The sequence below is a fragment of the Suncus etruscus genome, chromosome 3 (genome assembly GCF_024139225.1).
Source record: "Suncus etruscus isolate mSunEtr1 chromosome 3, mSunEtr1.pri.cur, whole genome shotgun sequence".
Lineage (NCBI taxonomy): Eukaryota > Metazoa > Chordata > Mammalia > Eulipotyphla > Soricidae > Suncus > Suncus etruscus.
Window position 1 is genome coordinate 118891561 of NC_064850.1, and position 15611 is coordinate 118907171.

A 15611-nucleotide genomic window follows, 5' to 3' on the forward strand; every position below is an offset into this window, starting at 1 on the left:
TATTGAAATCAATGACTAATAAGTCTTATTGCAGAGAATCTTTAAGCTACCATATTTGAAATAGAGAAAGGTATTATGACAAGATATTAAATGTCTTCTTTCCACATATCAAAATGGATCATCACAAGCACTCAGAGAGTAAACAAGATAAGTGTCTTTATCTAGTCAGGAAGGACTAAATCTTGAGCCCAGAACCTTTGACTGTTGACCACTAGAGAAGTTATGAACTTCCAAGGAGGGGCCAGAGAGGTAGCATGGAGGTAGGGCATTTGCCTTGCATGCAGAAGAACAGTGGTTCGAATCTTGGCATCCCATATGGTCCCCCAAGCCTGCCAGGAGCAATTTCTGAGTGTAGAGCCAGGAGTAACCCCTGAGTGCTGCCGGGTGTAACCCAAAAACCGAAAAGAAAAAAAAAACTTTTCTTAACTTCTGTATATACTCGTGTATAAGAAGCCAATCCGAGTATAAACCAACCCCCCTAATTTTACCCTAAAAACTGGGAAAACTTAGTGACTCAAGTACAAGCCTAGGTGGAAAATACAACAGCCACTGGTAAATTTCAAAAATAAAAATATATACCAAAAACAATTACAATAATTGAGGAATTAGTAGGTTAAATTTTTTTAATATTCATCGCTAAAGAAAAACTGTAAACTAGCAACAATAACTTTAAAACTTTAAATGAAGTGCAAAAAACAATAACTTAAAATGTAATCAAGCTAAAACACAAATGTTAATATCCTTCAAAACTGGATTCTTCCTCCTCATCTGTATGTCCAAACAGAGCTTCATCTGTATCTGATGTGAGGGTAACAACATAGACATTGTCATCATCACCAAGTTCGCAGATATCATCATCACTGCTGTCGATCTCATACAAAGCTCAGAATTTTGTGGGTTACATAGTTCAGTGGCATACAGTTCAGTTCAGCTGTCGACTTCTTCAGCTCAGCCGCTACTTGTAGTCTGAGCTGAAGCACCTCCCCCTCCAGTAGAAGGCAAAAGACAACTGGAGACTACGTGCATTTGATTTGGTACATTTGCACCTAATAAAATAACTGTATGACCCAAGTATAAGCCAACTTTGGGGTTTCCGGCACAAATTTTGTCCTGGAAAAACTCGGTCTATACTCAAGTATATAAGGTAAGCCCAACTCTCCAAGATGTTAATCCTCAGTTGCTGTATATACACTACAATTCTTCTAAACCCAGTTGATTTAAACCTAAAATGCGAAATTCAGACCATGAGCCAACATGTTCCGTGTGAAATAATCTATATTAAACAACTTCTTTCTACTATCAGTAAGTAGCCTGCCAGAGCAATATTACAGGCATTTACCCCCACCCGCCTTTTTTTTTTTTTTTTAAGATATCCTCATTTCCAAATGCCTCTCCTTATCATTTTGTAGCCTCAGTTGAAATTCAGATTTGTGAACAAATTGCTATGAACTCTCCTCTTTGGGATACCCAGTTCCTGCCTTGCCTGCTTAACACACACACACACACACACACACACACACACACACACACACACACACACACACACTCACCCAATATTGTCATCTTTGCTTGTCAATGGGTTAAGGACTAAATACTCTGTGTTTCTTCTTTCTTACCTCTATGATCCTTGTTCATTTTTTTAAGTTTTATCTTTATGATTGAATTAACATCATAATTATAACATAATGTAACTTTCAGGTGTGCATTATTATAAATCAACATCTCTGTTATGTTTGATTTTAAATGTCTAATACTTTCTATAGATACTAAAGATTTTTATAACCAATTCTCTATCTTCCTTGTAATCTTTCAAGAAACCTGCTTCATTCCATTCTTGAAATAATATTTTCCTTCTTTTCTAAGCACCTCATTTGTTCCCTACTGCAAAGAGCTCTTGAATTTGGAATAAACACAAAGTCTTGTCCGTAAGCCACATGAGCCAATGGTAGCAGGCCAATTCGGTGTGGGATATGGAACCAGAAGCGATACAGACATGGGCTAGCTTGCAGTTCATTTGCTTGGAGACAGAATCTGTGCCAAGTAGATATTGTTCAATAAAACAAGACAAAACAGAATTTGCTAAGGATTGACAGGAGAGAAGCTGGGAGACTACAGGATGAGCTAGAGAATGGGAGCCTTCTGGTACTGACAACAGTGATTTGAACCAAATTTGTTCTTTTCATGTGCAAATATGTTGTCTGCAGGTACATCTGGCATCTTTCCCAAGAGCACCATTGTTTCAGGCAGAGGTTCTTTTTTAATTCTCAGTTGCAATTCCTCAGTGATACTTAACTGGAGAACCTCCATAGTGATTATGTAGTTGAACTTAGTACGCAAAGGGATACATTTCAGCTTCTCAAAATTTTTGGCTTTTTTTTTTTTTTGTATTCTTTAATGCTATTTTTTTTTAATTTTATGAAAGCACATAGAGATACCACAAAGTATATTGACATCTTATTTCATTGTTCTGTTATTGGGTGGAATAGTAGCATTTTATTTCAGAACCTGTTTCCCAGCTCTCTGAATCTCACCCTTTACATCATGAAAATTGGTTTAATTTATAAGTGAATCAGTTATAATGAAATTTAAGAGCAGTCCATTCTCAAGTCTCAATGTGGTAAGAATTCTACAGCAATATTTCTCTAACCACATCTCTTAAATTCCCTCTTGCAAATTATTACCTATCTTCTTCAATAACTCTGTCATCTGCTTCCTCCCTGTGGCATTTATCTCATCTTTTCCTCAAGTTTTATTTGGATTTTATTATGAGAGTGTTGAGAGCCTTAAAATTCTTGTTACAAAGCTAAATCATGCAGGGGGCTCGACAGCAGAATGACATTACTGGAAAGAAATGAACTCAGACTGCCGAATACAGAGCAATTGGTAAAAATAATAAATAAGGAATAGTCATTCCCTTAGAGACCTACATTGTAAGGTACAAAGTTAACTGACTTAATAGTAAAAAATGCAGGTAGGTTACAAGCACATCAGTTTTTTGTATATGAACTGACTAGGCACAAAGTCGAAATCCACTGTTTAAATGCTGCCTGGCACACAGTGGTTTGTGTCCTGAGATACACTTCCTGTATCCCGACCCCCACTTCCTTTGCTTGTTTTCTATGCGTAGTTTGAAATCAGAAAAACATTTAAATGTGTACAAGATTAGGATTTTTACGGTTGTAATAAGGAAACAAAAATATCTAACATTATCTTAGTATTCCTAAGGAATTTTTCCATTGGGATTCTTTCCTTTGTATGTATAATGCATGAGGTATACTTGCAGGCTAGTGTGAATATGTTTATGCATAAAGGTATTTAGCCTGTGTTGCTTTTGGTTCCTTGAGTTTATTTATTATCTTTGACCTTTAAAATTAGAATTGTTGCTCAGAAGTTTACTAGGAATTTAAAATTAATACTATGTATTCAAGTTCTGTTATTTACTAATTTTTCTAGGAAAGTTTGAGTTGGGGATGCTAATATTTTTATTAGTTACCTCCAAGGTAACTGAAAAGTTTTAAAACCCAAGAAAATTAAATTAGAAGTAATTCCAATTTTTATACCTACTTGTATACATTAAATTTTATCTTATTTTGTTTCACTTGTTTATTTTTAATAGTTTTAGGGTATGGGGTGGCTTCTGGTTCTGCTCTCAGAAATCACTTCTGGAAATGCGTAGGAGACCAAATCGGATTTTGGCTCAAACTGGGGTCAGCTTTATTCAAGGCAAACCTACTTACTATTATTATCTCTTGCAGCCCCTACTACTATACATTTTAAATTATTACAACAAAAGAACACTTATATTGGCAGTTTATCATCATCTGCATATTTCTCCAGGGGAAGGATGTGTTAATTAAGATCTTCCACACAATGGAAAAGGGGCAAGCAACACATTTTTGGTTCATTTCCAGAAAGACTTCACAAAATGATTACTTAACTCATAGAAGTGGTGAAGTGTTGAGAGAGGTGAGTCCTAGACCATGTAGTCCCAAATCTTATAAATATGCAAATCAGGGCTTCAATGACTTCATCTTTTAGAGTGATGAGGAAAACATATGTGAGCGAGGAAATTTGAGATAGCAGAAAACACCAAGGAATCCTACCAAGTGAGGCTGCAGAATATATGCTTGATGAGTTGAAAATCAGCTAAACCGAAAAGCGGGCATTAGAGTCTGATCCTAAACCCAATTCATCAGAGACTGTGAACTTCTATAAAGAAAACAGGATGAACATGCAAAATTTTATAGCAAAGACATTTCTCCCCTAAGCTGTAGATGGAACAAAATATTTAAAAGTGAACAGAGTATTCCCAACTACTAAGGAAATGCTCATTCTGTGGATGCCAGCATGAAGCAGCCTTTTTACACAAGGGATTTATCCTAGGACATGGTACCCTGAGAATGTGGGATTATTGTCTTCCAAACTTACACTGGGTGATCTTACTGGTGGAGGCCCAGAGAAAATTGCTCTCTCAAAGTTCACGAGAAAAGATGATAATAAAGAAGGGAAAGCCAGAAGAAAGCACACAACTAGGAAAGCGTATTGTCAGCAGAGTCATTCAAGAGAGAGACTGCTTGACCTTTTAGTGTTAGGTTTATCTTGGAATGTAGGGTGTGCCCTGATGTAATCACCAGGACCCTGTCCAGCAGAATCCGGCCATTTACTGGACAGGAAACATCCCAAACTGGTATATCAGATGATCAGAAGTATCTCAAAGATACTTGATCACTCTTGAAGACTTTGAAAGGAAAATCAGAAAAACAGCTTTTAAGGCTGCTAGTTTCTTTTTTATTTTTTTTTTATTTAAACACCTTGATTACATACATGATTGTGTTGTTTGGGTTTCAGTCATGTAAAGAACACCACCCATCACCAGTGCAACATTCCCATCACCAATGTCCCAAATCTCCCTCCTCACCACCCAACCCCCACCTGTACTCTAGACATGCTTTCTATTTCCCTCGTACATTCTCATTATTAGGATAGTTCAAAACATAGTTATTTCTCTAACTAAACTCATCCCTGTTTGTGGTGAGCTTCATGAGGTGAGCTGTAACTTACAGCTCTTTTCTCTTTTGTGTCTGAAAGTTATTATTGCAAGAATGTCTTTCATTTTTCCTAAAACCCATAGATTGAGTGAGACCATTCTGCATCTTTCTCTCTCTCTCTGACTTATTTCACTCAACATAATAGATTCCATGCACATCCATGTATAGGAAAATTTTATGACTTTATTTCTCCTGACAGCTGCATAATATTCCATTGTGTATATGTACCACAGTTTCTTTAGCCATTCATCTGTTGAAGGGTATCTTGGCTGTATCCAGAGTCTTATGGAGATTCTTCCAAAAACTGGAAATCGAGTTCCCATACGACCCAGCTATACCACTCCTAGGAATATACCCTAGGAACATAAAAATACAATACAAAAATCCCTTCCTTACACCTATATTCATTTCAGCTCTATTTACCATAGCAAGGCTGCTAGTTTTAAGAGCCTGAGGAAAAAGTCTGTCCGATTCTCTTGATGGTTGTAAAGCAGAGGAAACCTGGAAGTCAGATGATCATTTCCCTGAAGTCCTTTCTGTGGAAGGCCAGTTTTCTGTATAACATGCCCTGATAATCCTGATATTCAGTGTATCCTGACTTTTTTTTTTGCCATTTAAACAGCATGGATTTATCTCTTCCCGTTTCTTCAGAAAAATTGATTGAAGATACAAGAGGTGAACTTGTATTAGACAAAAAGTTATGCCTTTATCCGTTTTAAGTGAGTTCCAACTGTAACTTTTATTAATAAAGAAAAAAAACCTAATCAGAATTCACTTTAACTGTCCTCCTTTTTTTTAAGATGAAGTATATAGCAAAGGAATGAGTTTTCCTTGACCCCTTGGGTTCTCTCAGGGGTTAAGATAATGCTTCCCTGGAAACCATCTTTCTTAGAATAAAGCAGTACTCACCTCCTAGCTAAGCCTCTGAGCAGAGGCAGAGTTGACCATTTGCATATACCAATTTGTAAGGACAGAGAGAAATATATCTGCTATTTAGGATTTTTTATTTCTAAGTTTAAAGTCAAGTGAAATTTGCAAGCCTAAGTGTGTACATCTGGAGTCAGAGATGAAATATTCATCATGATATGATGATGATGATTTTTGATGCTAACAAAATTCAATAAAGATTCTTTGTAGGGCCTGGGGAGATAGCACAGCGGAATTTGCCTTGCAAGCAGCCGATCCAGGACCAAAGGTGGTTGGTTTGAATCCCGGTGTCCTATATGGTCCCTGTGCCTGCCAGGAGCTATTCCTGAGCAGACAGCCAGGAGTGACCCCTGAGCACTGCCGGGTGTGGCCCAAAAATCAAAAAAAAAAAAAAAGATTCTTTGTAAAATAATTATTTTTATGAGACTAAAATGATAACACAGTGGGTAGGGCATTTGCCTTGCACATGGCCTAGGTTCCATGCTATTGTCCCCTGAGCCTGACAGGAGTAATTTCTGAGTACAGAGCCAGGAGTAACTTCTAAGCACCACCAGGTGTGGTCCAAAAAGAAACAAAATAATTTTTTGTATCTAGTTAAAAATCTGTATAAAAATTCAAAGCTATGTATTAAACAATACATGTTTCTTGAAAGGCACTAAGATTACGCAAAAATAAGACTACCTGGAAACATGAACTTGCTAAAATTTCAAGTGCCCAACCATTCAGAGTAATGTGAGCAACAATAAAATGAGAGTACCATGCCCTGAAAGTTTTACACAAATGACTTTATGTGATCTTTAGGACAAATCTGTGATCTTGTCCTTTTACTTTCCTCTTACAGACAAGAAAATAGACTCAAGGAAGTAGAATAATTTATCCCAAATTCTGCAGATACTGGGGTTTGAGATCCTGGTTTCACATAGTGTCCCATTATATTTGAAAAGAAATGACATTCTCACAGTTTTCCACCTATTTGACCTAATGTCCTCCTTTCTGGAAAACAAACACTCTGTGTCCTCTCTAACTTACACTAGTAACAGGAAGTCCTCCAGCCCGCTCCTTCCAAAACTGCTGCCCTGGGTCTGATTCTCCCAATGCCCTCCAGGGGGCGCTGTGACTCACCTGGGAAATAGCGCTGCTGGCTCTCTGGTGCTGTTTCTCCTACAAGCCCAACTAACCCTGGGATAACTTGAGAACTGCACTGTAGATTGTGCAAAATCTTGTCCAATTGCTCCAGCCCCACTTCCTCTGCTTGTTGCCATTGCTTTGTTCTGGATGAAAGAAGATAAGTCTCATTAGAAGCCACTTTCACTGAATGGTAAGAGAGATCAGATGAGTTAGAGCAGAAATTAGGACCTTGCACTCCCAAAAGAAAGCCTGCTTTAGGGCAAAGGCATAATTATTCCTTGTTGACCTGAATACACATTGCCCCATGGCTCATGGCCCTTCTGTTGTGATTTACCTGTGGCAGGTACATTCTGAATTTCCTCACTCTGTTGCCACTATAGGTCTGAGGCTGCCTTAGATTGGCCAATGCTGCTACATTAAAAAGAAGACACCTGGGGGCCAGAGTGGTGGTGCAAGCAGTAGGGCATCTGCCTTGCACACACTAGCCTAGGAATGACAAAGGTTTGATTCTCCTGCATCCCATATGGTCCCCCAAGCCAGGAGCAATTTCTGAGCACATAGCCAGGAGTAACCCCTGAGCATCACCGGTTCTGGCCCCAAAACAAACAAACAAAAAAACCCCAAAAGACTCCTGAAGTAACAGATGTATTTTACCTCAAATGGATTATTGGATTGAGGGAGCTTTGGTAGAAGGATTCAGAACCATTTTTAGGCTACCAGCCAGAGTTGACTAGCATTCTGGAAAGGCTCATGAACACAATAGATTGGACATTGTTTGGAAATGATAGTTGAGTAAAACTAATGAGGTATTTCACAAAGACAGTATTTGGGGAACAGACAGAATGGCTACTTAACTCAAAAATGACCCTGAAAATCTCTACCTTTTAGTTAACTAGGCTCTCAAATATTAGAAGAACTGTAGGTGCAAAAGATTACCTGTGCTGTCTTAACCCTCTAGACTAGAGGTTAGCAAGTTCTGGTTCTTGTGTCTAACTATTCCAGATTATTTTATGAATCTCTTAAATTAATGAGATTTCAAGCTTTGGACCAATCCTAAAATCAAGCCACAGTGAGTTTTCATGTCTTCAGCATTCCTGTTTGGCTAATGAGGCAATAGTAGGTAGGTTGAAAGGTTGCCAGGATAGATAAAAAGTGTCTGAAACAGAAGTTTTAAGCTTCTTCAGATGACCACATTTTCCCCATGCAGCTCAGGCATTAGAGGGATCAAGTGAGTACTAGGTCCATGAAGCAATTCAATCACTCATCATTCATCACTCTTTCTGTGGAGCAGGTTCATTATGTGTAGATCTCTGGTGTGTATGAGTTTTGCCTTATGAAATACAGTGACTCATCTACTGGTATGGCATTTACAGAGAAATATGGGGCCTAATAACTTTTAAGGAGTCTTCTAAATGTCATCAAGTCAATAAGCACCATTTTACAGAACAATAAAATAGCAGATATTGGATATTGGAAGATGTAGGGATTAATATTGATAGATAATGGTGGTAGCCCATTTTGTACAACAAAGTTCATTTATTGTAAGGTGCTATTAAACACCTTTCTCACCTCAAACCTGAGCAACAGGCAGAGAGATAAGGGTATTAAACATTAAAGAGTCTATGACCAAAAGGTAGGGAAGCTGGAAATATAGCTCAGGGATTCTGATTGGTTGTGGTTTTTTTTCCAAGCAGTAAACACTTTCAGCAGTTGGAAAAAAAGACGTATTTTAGTCCAAGATTCAACTTGCTTTTCATGCTTGTTTTGTATATATAGAAGTAAAGTAAAACCCAAAGTGCTACTGTTGTTATTTTCACTTCACCAATATTAGAGAATCTGCAAATTGGGTTAGACACACATTTCAATTTAGTAGAGATTTTCAGTTTTCCAACTTAGTTTTCATAAGAGGTGAGTTTGGGAGTTTGTTTCTATGACAAAATGGAGACCAGCTGCTTATTTCTGTGAACTAACCTAAGTCCACATGCAAGAAATCAGTAAAGGAGGGACTTGTTTGGAGCAAAGCTGTTTGAACTCAGAGGTAGAGATGAGTTGACTTAGCAGAGTAGCCAAGATACCTGGAGTTTGGAACCAAACAATCTCAGCTTTGAAATTCAAGCACATCTGTCTGATTCTGTACATGGAGAAAGAAGTGTCTACACTGAGCAGAAAACCAAGAGATGGAGGGGGACAATTGAAGACACTCATAAGGCCAAGTTGAGGAAATGATCAAATCAACCACCAAAGAACAGCAAGTTGAAACTAGCTTTTTTCCCCCCTCCCAAATCTGGTGGTGATAAATGAACACTAAAAAAATAAAAGGATCCCAAACCTCAAGTCAGTGCTTTCAAAAATGGTAAATGTCTTGAGTTAGACAATTACCACACAGTGGATCTTCCAGAGTGGTGCTGTTGTGTAGTAAAGCACCTTATTATGTCATGGGAAGAAACAGAGCTTCTGGCCTTTGATGCTGCCAGCTAACAGGGTATCCCAGTTGTATCATTTCCTGTTTCTAAACCTCTCCTTGACAGGCACAACTGAAATAGTAACTTGAGGCAGATCTCAAGAGGTGATTAACCAAAATGCCCCAGAAATCCTGAGGATCTACTAAATAAAAATGTCACTCTTCAGCTTTCTCTTGTACTTTCCTGACCACTCTTGCAGTGTTCAAAGAATGTGGTTTTGAAATAAGGACAAATGCATCCCAGACTGGACTGAGAAGATCTCAATGTCTGACCATACAAAGCCAAGAACTTTAGCAATTTGCCTAACAAATTTCCCTAGCAAAAATGGATGAAAACTAGGCTGTTTCATTTCTGAATTCAGGCTCTTTCCTTGCATTCTGTTTCTATAGATGCAATGATCTGTAAACCAAGGCAGGTGCTAACTGAAGGTGCTAACCGCATTGAAAATGCCCTTGACTTTTGACCTTCAGCTTTGTTATTTTGCCCCTCCTCATGGCAGATTGTCCTCTATACTGGACCCTGCACAGCTCAGTGCCAATGCTTAACCTTCCAGTTCGTCTGGCACAGCTGATTACAAAGGCCCAGGATACAGATGATCCCTACCAACCTTCTGCTTCTTCAACATGGTCTCCTCAAATCTTTTATGTTTTTGCCTGAGAAAGATTGGCATGTTCTTGGGTATAAAAATAGTTACATAGATGAAACACTTACCTGATGATAAATTGCAGAAAAAAAATGTTTAGTTTAAAACTCAGGTTTAGTAAGTTAGGTGACTCTAACAGCTCATAAGTTAAGCAGCTGGGGTCTACGGTGGAGCAATAGCACAGCAGCAGATAGAATACTTAAATTGAGGGCTCAATCCCGGGCATCCCCCAAGCCTGACAGGGGTAATTTCTGAGCTAAAGCCAAGAGTAAGCCCTGAGCATGATCGTGTATGGTGCAATAAAACCCTCAAATAAATAAACCAATAAAACTGAAGCCTATACAGCAAACAAATAGCAGGAAATCCAGGACAGGCGTTCCTCTCTTAGGACACTTGGCATCCGCCCCATGTTGGAGCTCCAAAGGCAGGCAATCAAATGATTAGAGAAAAACATAAGAAATTGAGAGGAATGACCTGAAAAAATGTTGGACTTGGCTAAAAAGGTGTAGTTTTTTTTTTTTCTCTTTTTTTTTTGGGGGGGGGGGGAGGAAGGGGACTTTTTTGCTCACCAGAGGGGAATGATATATGAGAGGTGAAAATATTCCAGCAAATATGGTATAGAGCCTGTAATGTGAGCCCCTTGTCTCAAGGGAAAGTCTTTAACATTATAGCCCCCTCGGCAAGTATTAACCTATCCCTGAGCCCACATTTTTCTCCCCAGCTTGGCTGGAATCCCAGACTGGTGCTGTTTAACCCCTTCTTTGCTGCCTGGCCTCTTATGTGCTGTGATGGAATCCTTTATGTCAATTTCTTGCAGTTTATTCCCCCGGTGCAATGACAGCCTGAAACTAGCTCCCGTGCACCGAGTGGCCAGAACAGAGTATGCCTCTGTGCCTAGAAGCCAAACCCAGCCAGCCAGCAGCGCCCAGAAGGGACTGAGTCAAGTTTTCCAAATAGAGCCAGACTGACTTCCCCGGTCTAGGAACTTGAATGAAAATCAGTCCGGGCGCTAAAAGGACTCAAGTGAAGTCTGCAAGGCCACAGGGCCTTGTCGCCAGTGGCCAGAGTGGCCTGAGATCCCAACCCGGTGGGGACTTGCAGGAGCTGCCGATGTGCTTGGTGGAGACGAGCGCTCGGTGCAGCCCCGGCACGTGACTTCCTACTTCTGCAAGGTACTTCCAAGGCACTTCCTCCGTCCAGGCTGCAGTCCCGAGTTCCCTCAGCGCCTCCGGGGTTTACTTCCCAGCCAGGGCACTCAGTTTCCCCTCCGGACAGTGTGTTAGTTTCTTTTCTTTCTCTCTCCTTTCCCCGCCGCTAGCCTGCAAGGATCTGCTGGCTCCCGGGCGCGAGCGAAAGCTGAACACCCTGGTGCAAGTTTTGGTGATCCAGCCCGCAGAGCAGACTCCGACTAGATACACCAGCACAGAAATTGTAGAGGTGAGCCCCCCTCTCTCTTTCTCCTCTCTTCTCTCTTCTCTCTCTTCTCTCCCTTTCCCTTTCCATCCTATCTCAATCTTCTCTCTCTTCCCTCTCTCCCCCTCCTCTTTATTTCACCCCCCCTCTCTCTATCCTCTCCTTTCCCCTCTCCCTGTCTTCTCTCCCTTTTCTCTCTCCTTCCCTCTCTCCCCTCTTTCTCTTCCCCCTCTCTCTTTGTCATCTCCTCTCTCTCTCCTTTCTTCTCTCTGTCCCTCCTTTTCTCTCACTGTAGCTCTCTCTATGCCTTAAAACAAGCAAACTACCTGAGGCTGTAAAGTTTACCCTACATTGCGGATTTATTGGAATGACCAATAGGAGAAGGAAAAAGAAAAAAAAAAAAAAACACGGCCCTTTTCATAAAAAGGATCCCATTTTCTAGAATAAATGCAAAGAAAATTTCCCACTTGGCACCCCCGCCCCCTTATAGGGCAGTGACTACAGGAAGGAACAAACTACAGCTACTAAATTAAATGGAATGAATATTCATAGGCGGGGTGGGGGAAGAAAGTTGTATAGACCCAGAGAACTTGAAACCTGTTATGTGGTTTGCCTCCCAGCCACAGACCTCCCCACTTTAGTCTTGTCTGCAGAAACTTTATGTTTCTGCCGTTTTGTATGTCTTTTGGAAGCATGACGTTTTTCAAAGAAAGGTGGTGATTAATTTGAGGAGCGGTCATATTTCCAGGCAGAAGGTATCATCTATATTACTCATCTGATGAGAGATTTCCTATTTACATTTATTGTTACTAATCTAACATTCAAAATGTGTCGGAGAGGAAACTTGTTAAGGTGTTGGATCAGCTTCAAAAGAGGAAGTGTTTCCCTTTTGATTATTTTGTCCTGATCCTATATAGACTTGGCTAACTCTCGCTAACACAATGAATGGGGAAAGGAGATATTTATTTGAACGTCTGGATTTAAAGAAATTGTGCTAGCCCTGATGGTCTGGAGTGAGAAGTTTCTCTGTGTGTGTCTAGTTTGTCCTGGACCTAGCCTGCTCAGCACCAGCTGAGCAACTGGATGCATTTGGTGGAATAAGTGATTCAAAGGGAGCCCAACTCAGTTGCCTAATAGGAATGACCCAGATCCTGCCCATGGCCTGAATCTCCCCTTTGTAAACCCAGGTTCCAAGGCTGCCAGACTTTGCACTGCATGCTGGAGTTGAATTGGCGAACATGTTCTTATTCATAGAAAGACACGTTGAGTCATTTTTACAAGTGCTCATTTATATGAAAAACATTCAAATTTTAGTCCAACTGGATACTAGTGTTTTTATATCATCCACACTTACTAAGAAATGATTTCTTTGGCTAAGTTTTAAAGTTGTGTATCTGGATGTAGCTATTTTTTTGGTGGGGGCCGGGAGAGTCGGTTTTACTCACTGCTTGTTCCAAATTGTCTACTGCAGTACTAAACAAAAAGTTATCTTTGTAAAATAAAAGAAAGGATGAAGGAGTGAATGACTAAGCCTTTCAGAAGCTTTCACAGAACAACTGGTTTAGAGACCCATAGCAGACATCCCTGTGCTATTTGGCAGTATAGATAATTCAGCATAGAAAGGTCCTGTTGGATACCAACTGCTAGAAAATGAATTGAGTCATTGAAATAGCTTATGAACTGCCTCTGGAACTATTAATTTCATGGTCCCCCAAACCATATTTAGAGTTTCTTTGCTCAATTTTCAAATCAGCCTGAGAAAAGACTCATACACTGAGAGCTGCATGCTTAAAAACCAACCCACACCATCAGAATAGCCTTTAATGGAGTCTTGATAGAAGAGGAATCTGTAGACACTGTAATGTCACCCAATGGGTTTTTATGAGAAAACAGCTTCTATCAGTCACTCCCATAGGTTATTTTTGTAGATGACAGGTTATGCCCATGAAATGGATTTTAAATACACTTTCAGCAAGCCCTAATGTGGGGTCTGCCTCTTAGAAAATAAAAATCTGGTTTATTCCTCAGGATTATTAGCAGCTCTGAGAGTGCTGCTGGGCCATTTTCTGTTGATGTCATCTTGATCCTTTGGACCCTGAGCAATGGCCTTGCCTATGAGCATCCTTTGACAATTCAGATTGCTCTTCTCACACAAGGACTTCTGAGCAAAGCAAAGACACACACACACACACACACACACACACACACACACTCTGCCTTCTCACGTGCCCTGCATGCTGCCTGCTACAAGTCGCTGCTTCTTGAGTCAAAATTGTCTGCTGGATCTCTTCCAGGGAACAAGGGACCCACTGTTTTTGACTGGAGTCACATTCCCATCTGAGTACCCCATCTATGAGGAGACCAAGATAAAGCTGGTGGTGTATGATGTCAAGGATAAGTCTCACGAGACGGTAAGGATTTACACTCATTTCTTTCCTTGGGAAGAGGAATCATGCCTTTTCAGACTTTTGGGATGTTGATAGAATTGGGAGTTTTAAAGAGGCTCTTTGTTTTGGGAATATGCTTGTCTTATGTTTATGATTCTCTGCTTTTTATCATTTTTAGTTATATTCAAGTTCATTTGATTTAACCAAATTTAACCATTTTTTTAACCAAATTGGTAATTTGATTAGGAGGAAGGTTGTTAGACCAGATATTTCTCTCTCTCTCTTTCACTTTTGTGGGGGTAATTCTAGCTTTATCTTTTGGTCTATGTTGTTTTTATGCCATTCTGAAGGAGTAGAATTGTGAGCAGGAAGCAAGTGTAAAAGATGAATGCTTCAAACCTCTAGATATAGCCATTATTTCCAGGCAAAGTGATAAGGTGCACTCCTTTCATTATTCTCTTTGTGCTCTATGGAGTGAAACTCCCTCTATTTTTCCTCAAGTTTATCCTGGCACCAGAGCCAAAAGACAAGGAAGCTGGGAGCTTAATTGGCTTCTTTTAAGGAAAGTCATGCAGAATCCCCAATGGTTGTTCTGCCCTCAATTCTTTGTCTTTCTACCTCCTCTGAATATTCCTCCACTTGAATTCAACCAGCTGGCACAGTTAAATGCAAAGGTTCTGTCTCAAGAGGTCATTCTTCAAATTCCCAGTCCCCAGAGAATGCTGCTGGATAGGCAGTGGGGTTATCTAAAAGATTGTTAGATCTTTATTATTGGATAACCGAGGTTATCTAAAAGATTATCTAAGGAGAACCTCCTCCTATATTTTTCTCCAAGTAGCATGAGGTTTTGCATGTTTTTGAGGTAGGACAGTTTGTAATTAGCCTTGATGTTCAGTGGAGAAGCACAGACCAGGAAGTGCTTTGAAGACTACTGGAAAGAGTAGGTTCTGGAAAGTTCTCAATGAGCCTAAGGGGGCCTGCCCAGGAGAGTTTTCTAAAAGAAATGTAGTTTTCCACTTTGTCTTCACTTGCACATGGTTCACAACTGTCTGTTCTCCCCATTCTTCGTTATATTTTGAAAATTTTATTCAAGGCACTGTGGTTTATAGCATAGTTGGGGATGAGGTATTATGCTTATAATGTTCTAATTAAAATGTTCCACCACAGCATATCTGCTACCCTACATCTTGTTCCAGTGTCCCCTCTACCCAACACCTATCTGTCCTGCTACCCCAATCCCATAAAGTGGGTCTACAGTTCTGTAGACCAGTTCTCAAGTTCTTTTGTCATGGGTCATTTATTGTTCCCTGACTATATTTTTATCTCCATCATATGAGAGCATGAATTTTGTATCAGTCTCTCCTAAATAAATTCAATCAGCTTGTCTCTAGATCCTTTCAATTAGCACCAAATTGCAAAAATTGCAAAATTATCTTTTTATAGCCAAGTAGTATTTCATTGTATGTATGAAAATACCAGTTTCTTTATCCAGTCTATTTTTTTTTTCAAGACATTTGGGTTGCTTCCAGATTTTGGCTATTATGAATAGTGTTGTAATGAACAGAAGATGTCTTTTCAGAATAGAATTTTGTGGCCATTGGGG

General features: G+C 39.7%; 1 protein-coding gene across 1 annotated transcript in view; it reads left to right on the forward strand.

Annotated features, from left to right (window-relative positions):
* INPP4B (inositol polyphosphate-4-phosphatase type II B) overlaps window positions 1–15611 on the forward strand; it is a 620782-nt gene that overhangs the window by 250600 nt on the left and 354571 nt on the right. Inside the window, exons 5-6 of the mRNA XM_049770019.1 lie at window positions 11527–11645; window positions 13916–14032. Coding sequence (XP_049625976.1) covers window positions 11527–11645; window positions 13916–14032 — 236 coding nt within the window. The remainder of the gene's footprint in view (window positions 1–11526; window positions 11646–13915; window positions 14033–15611) is intronic.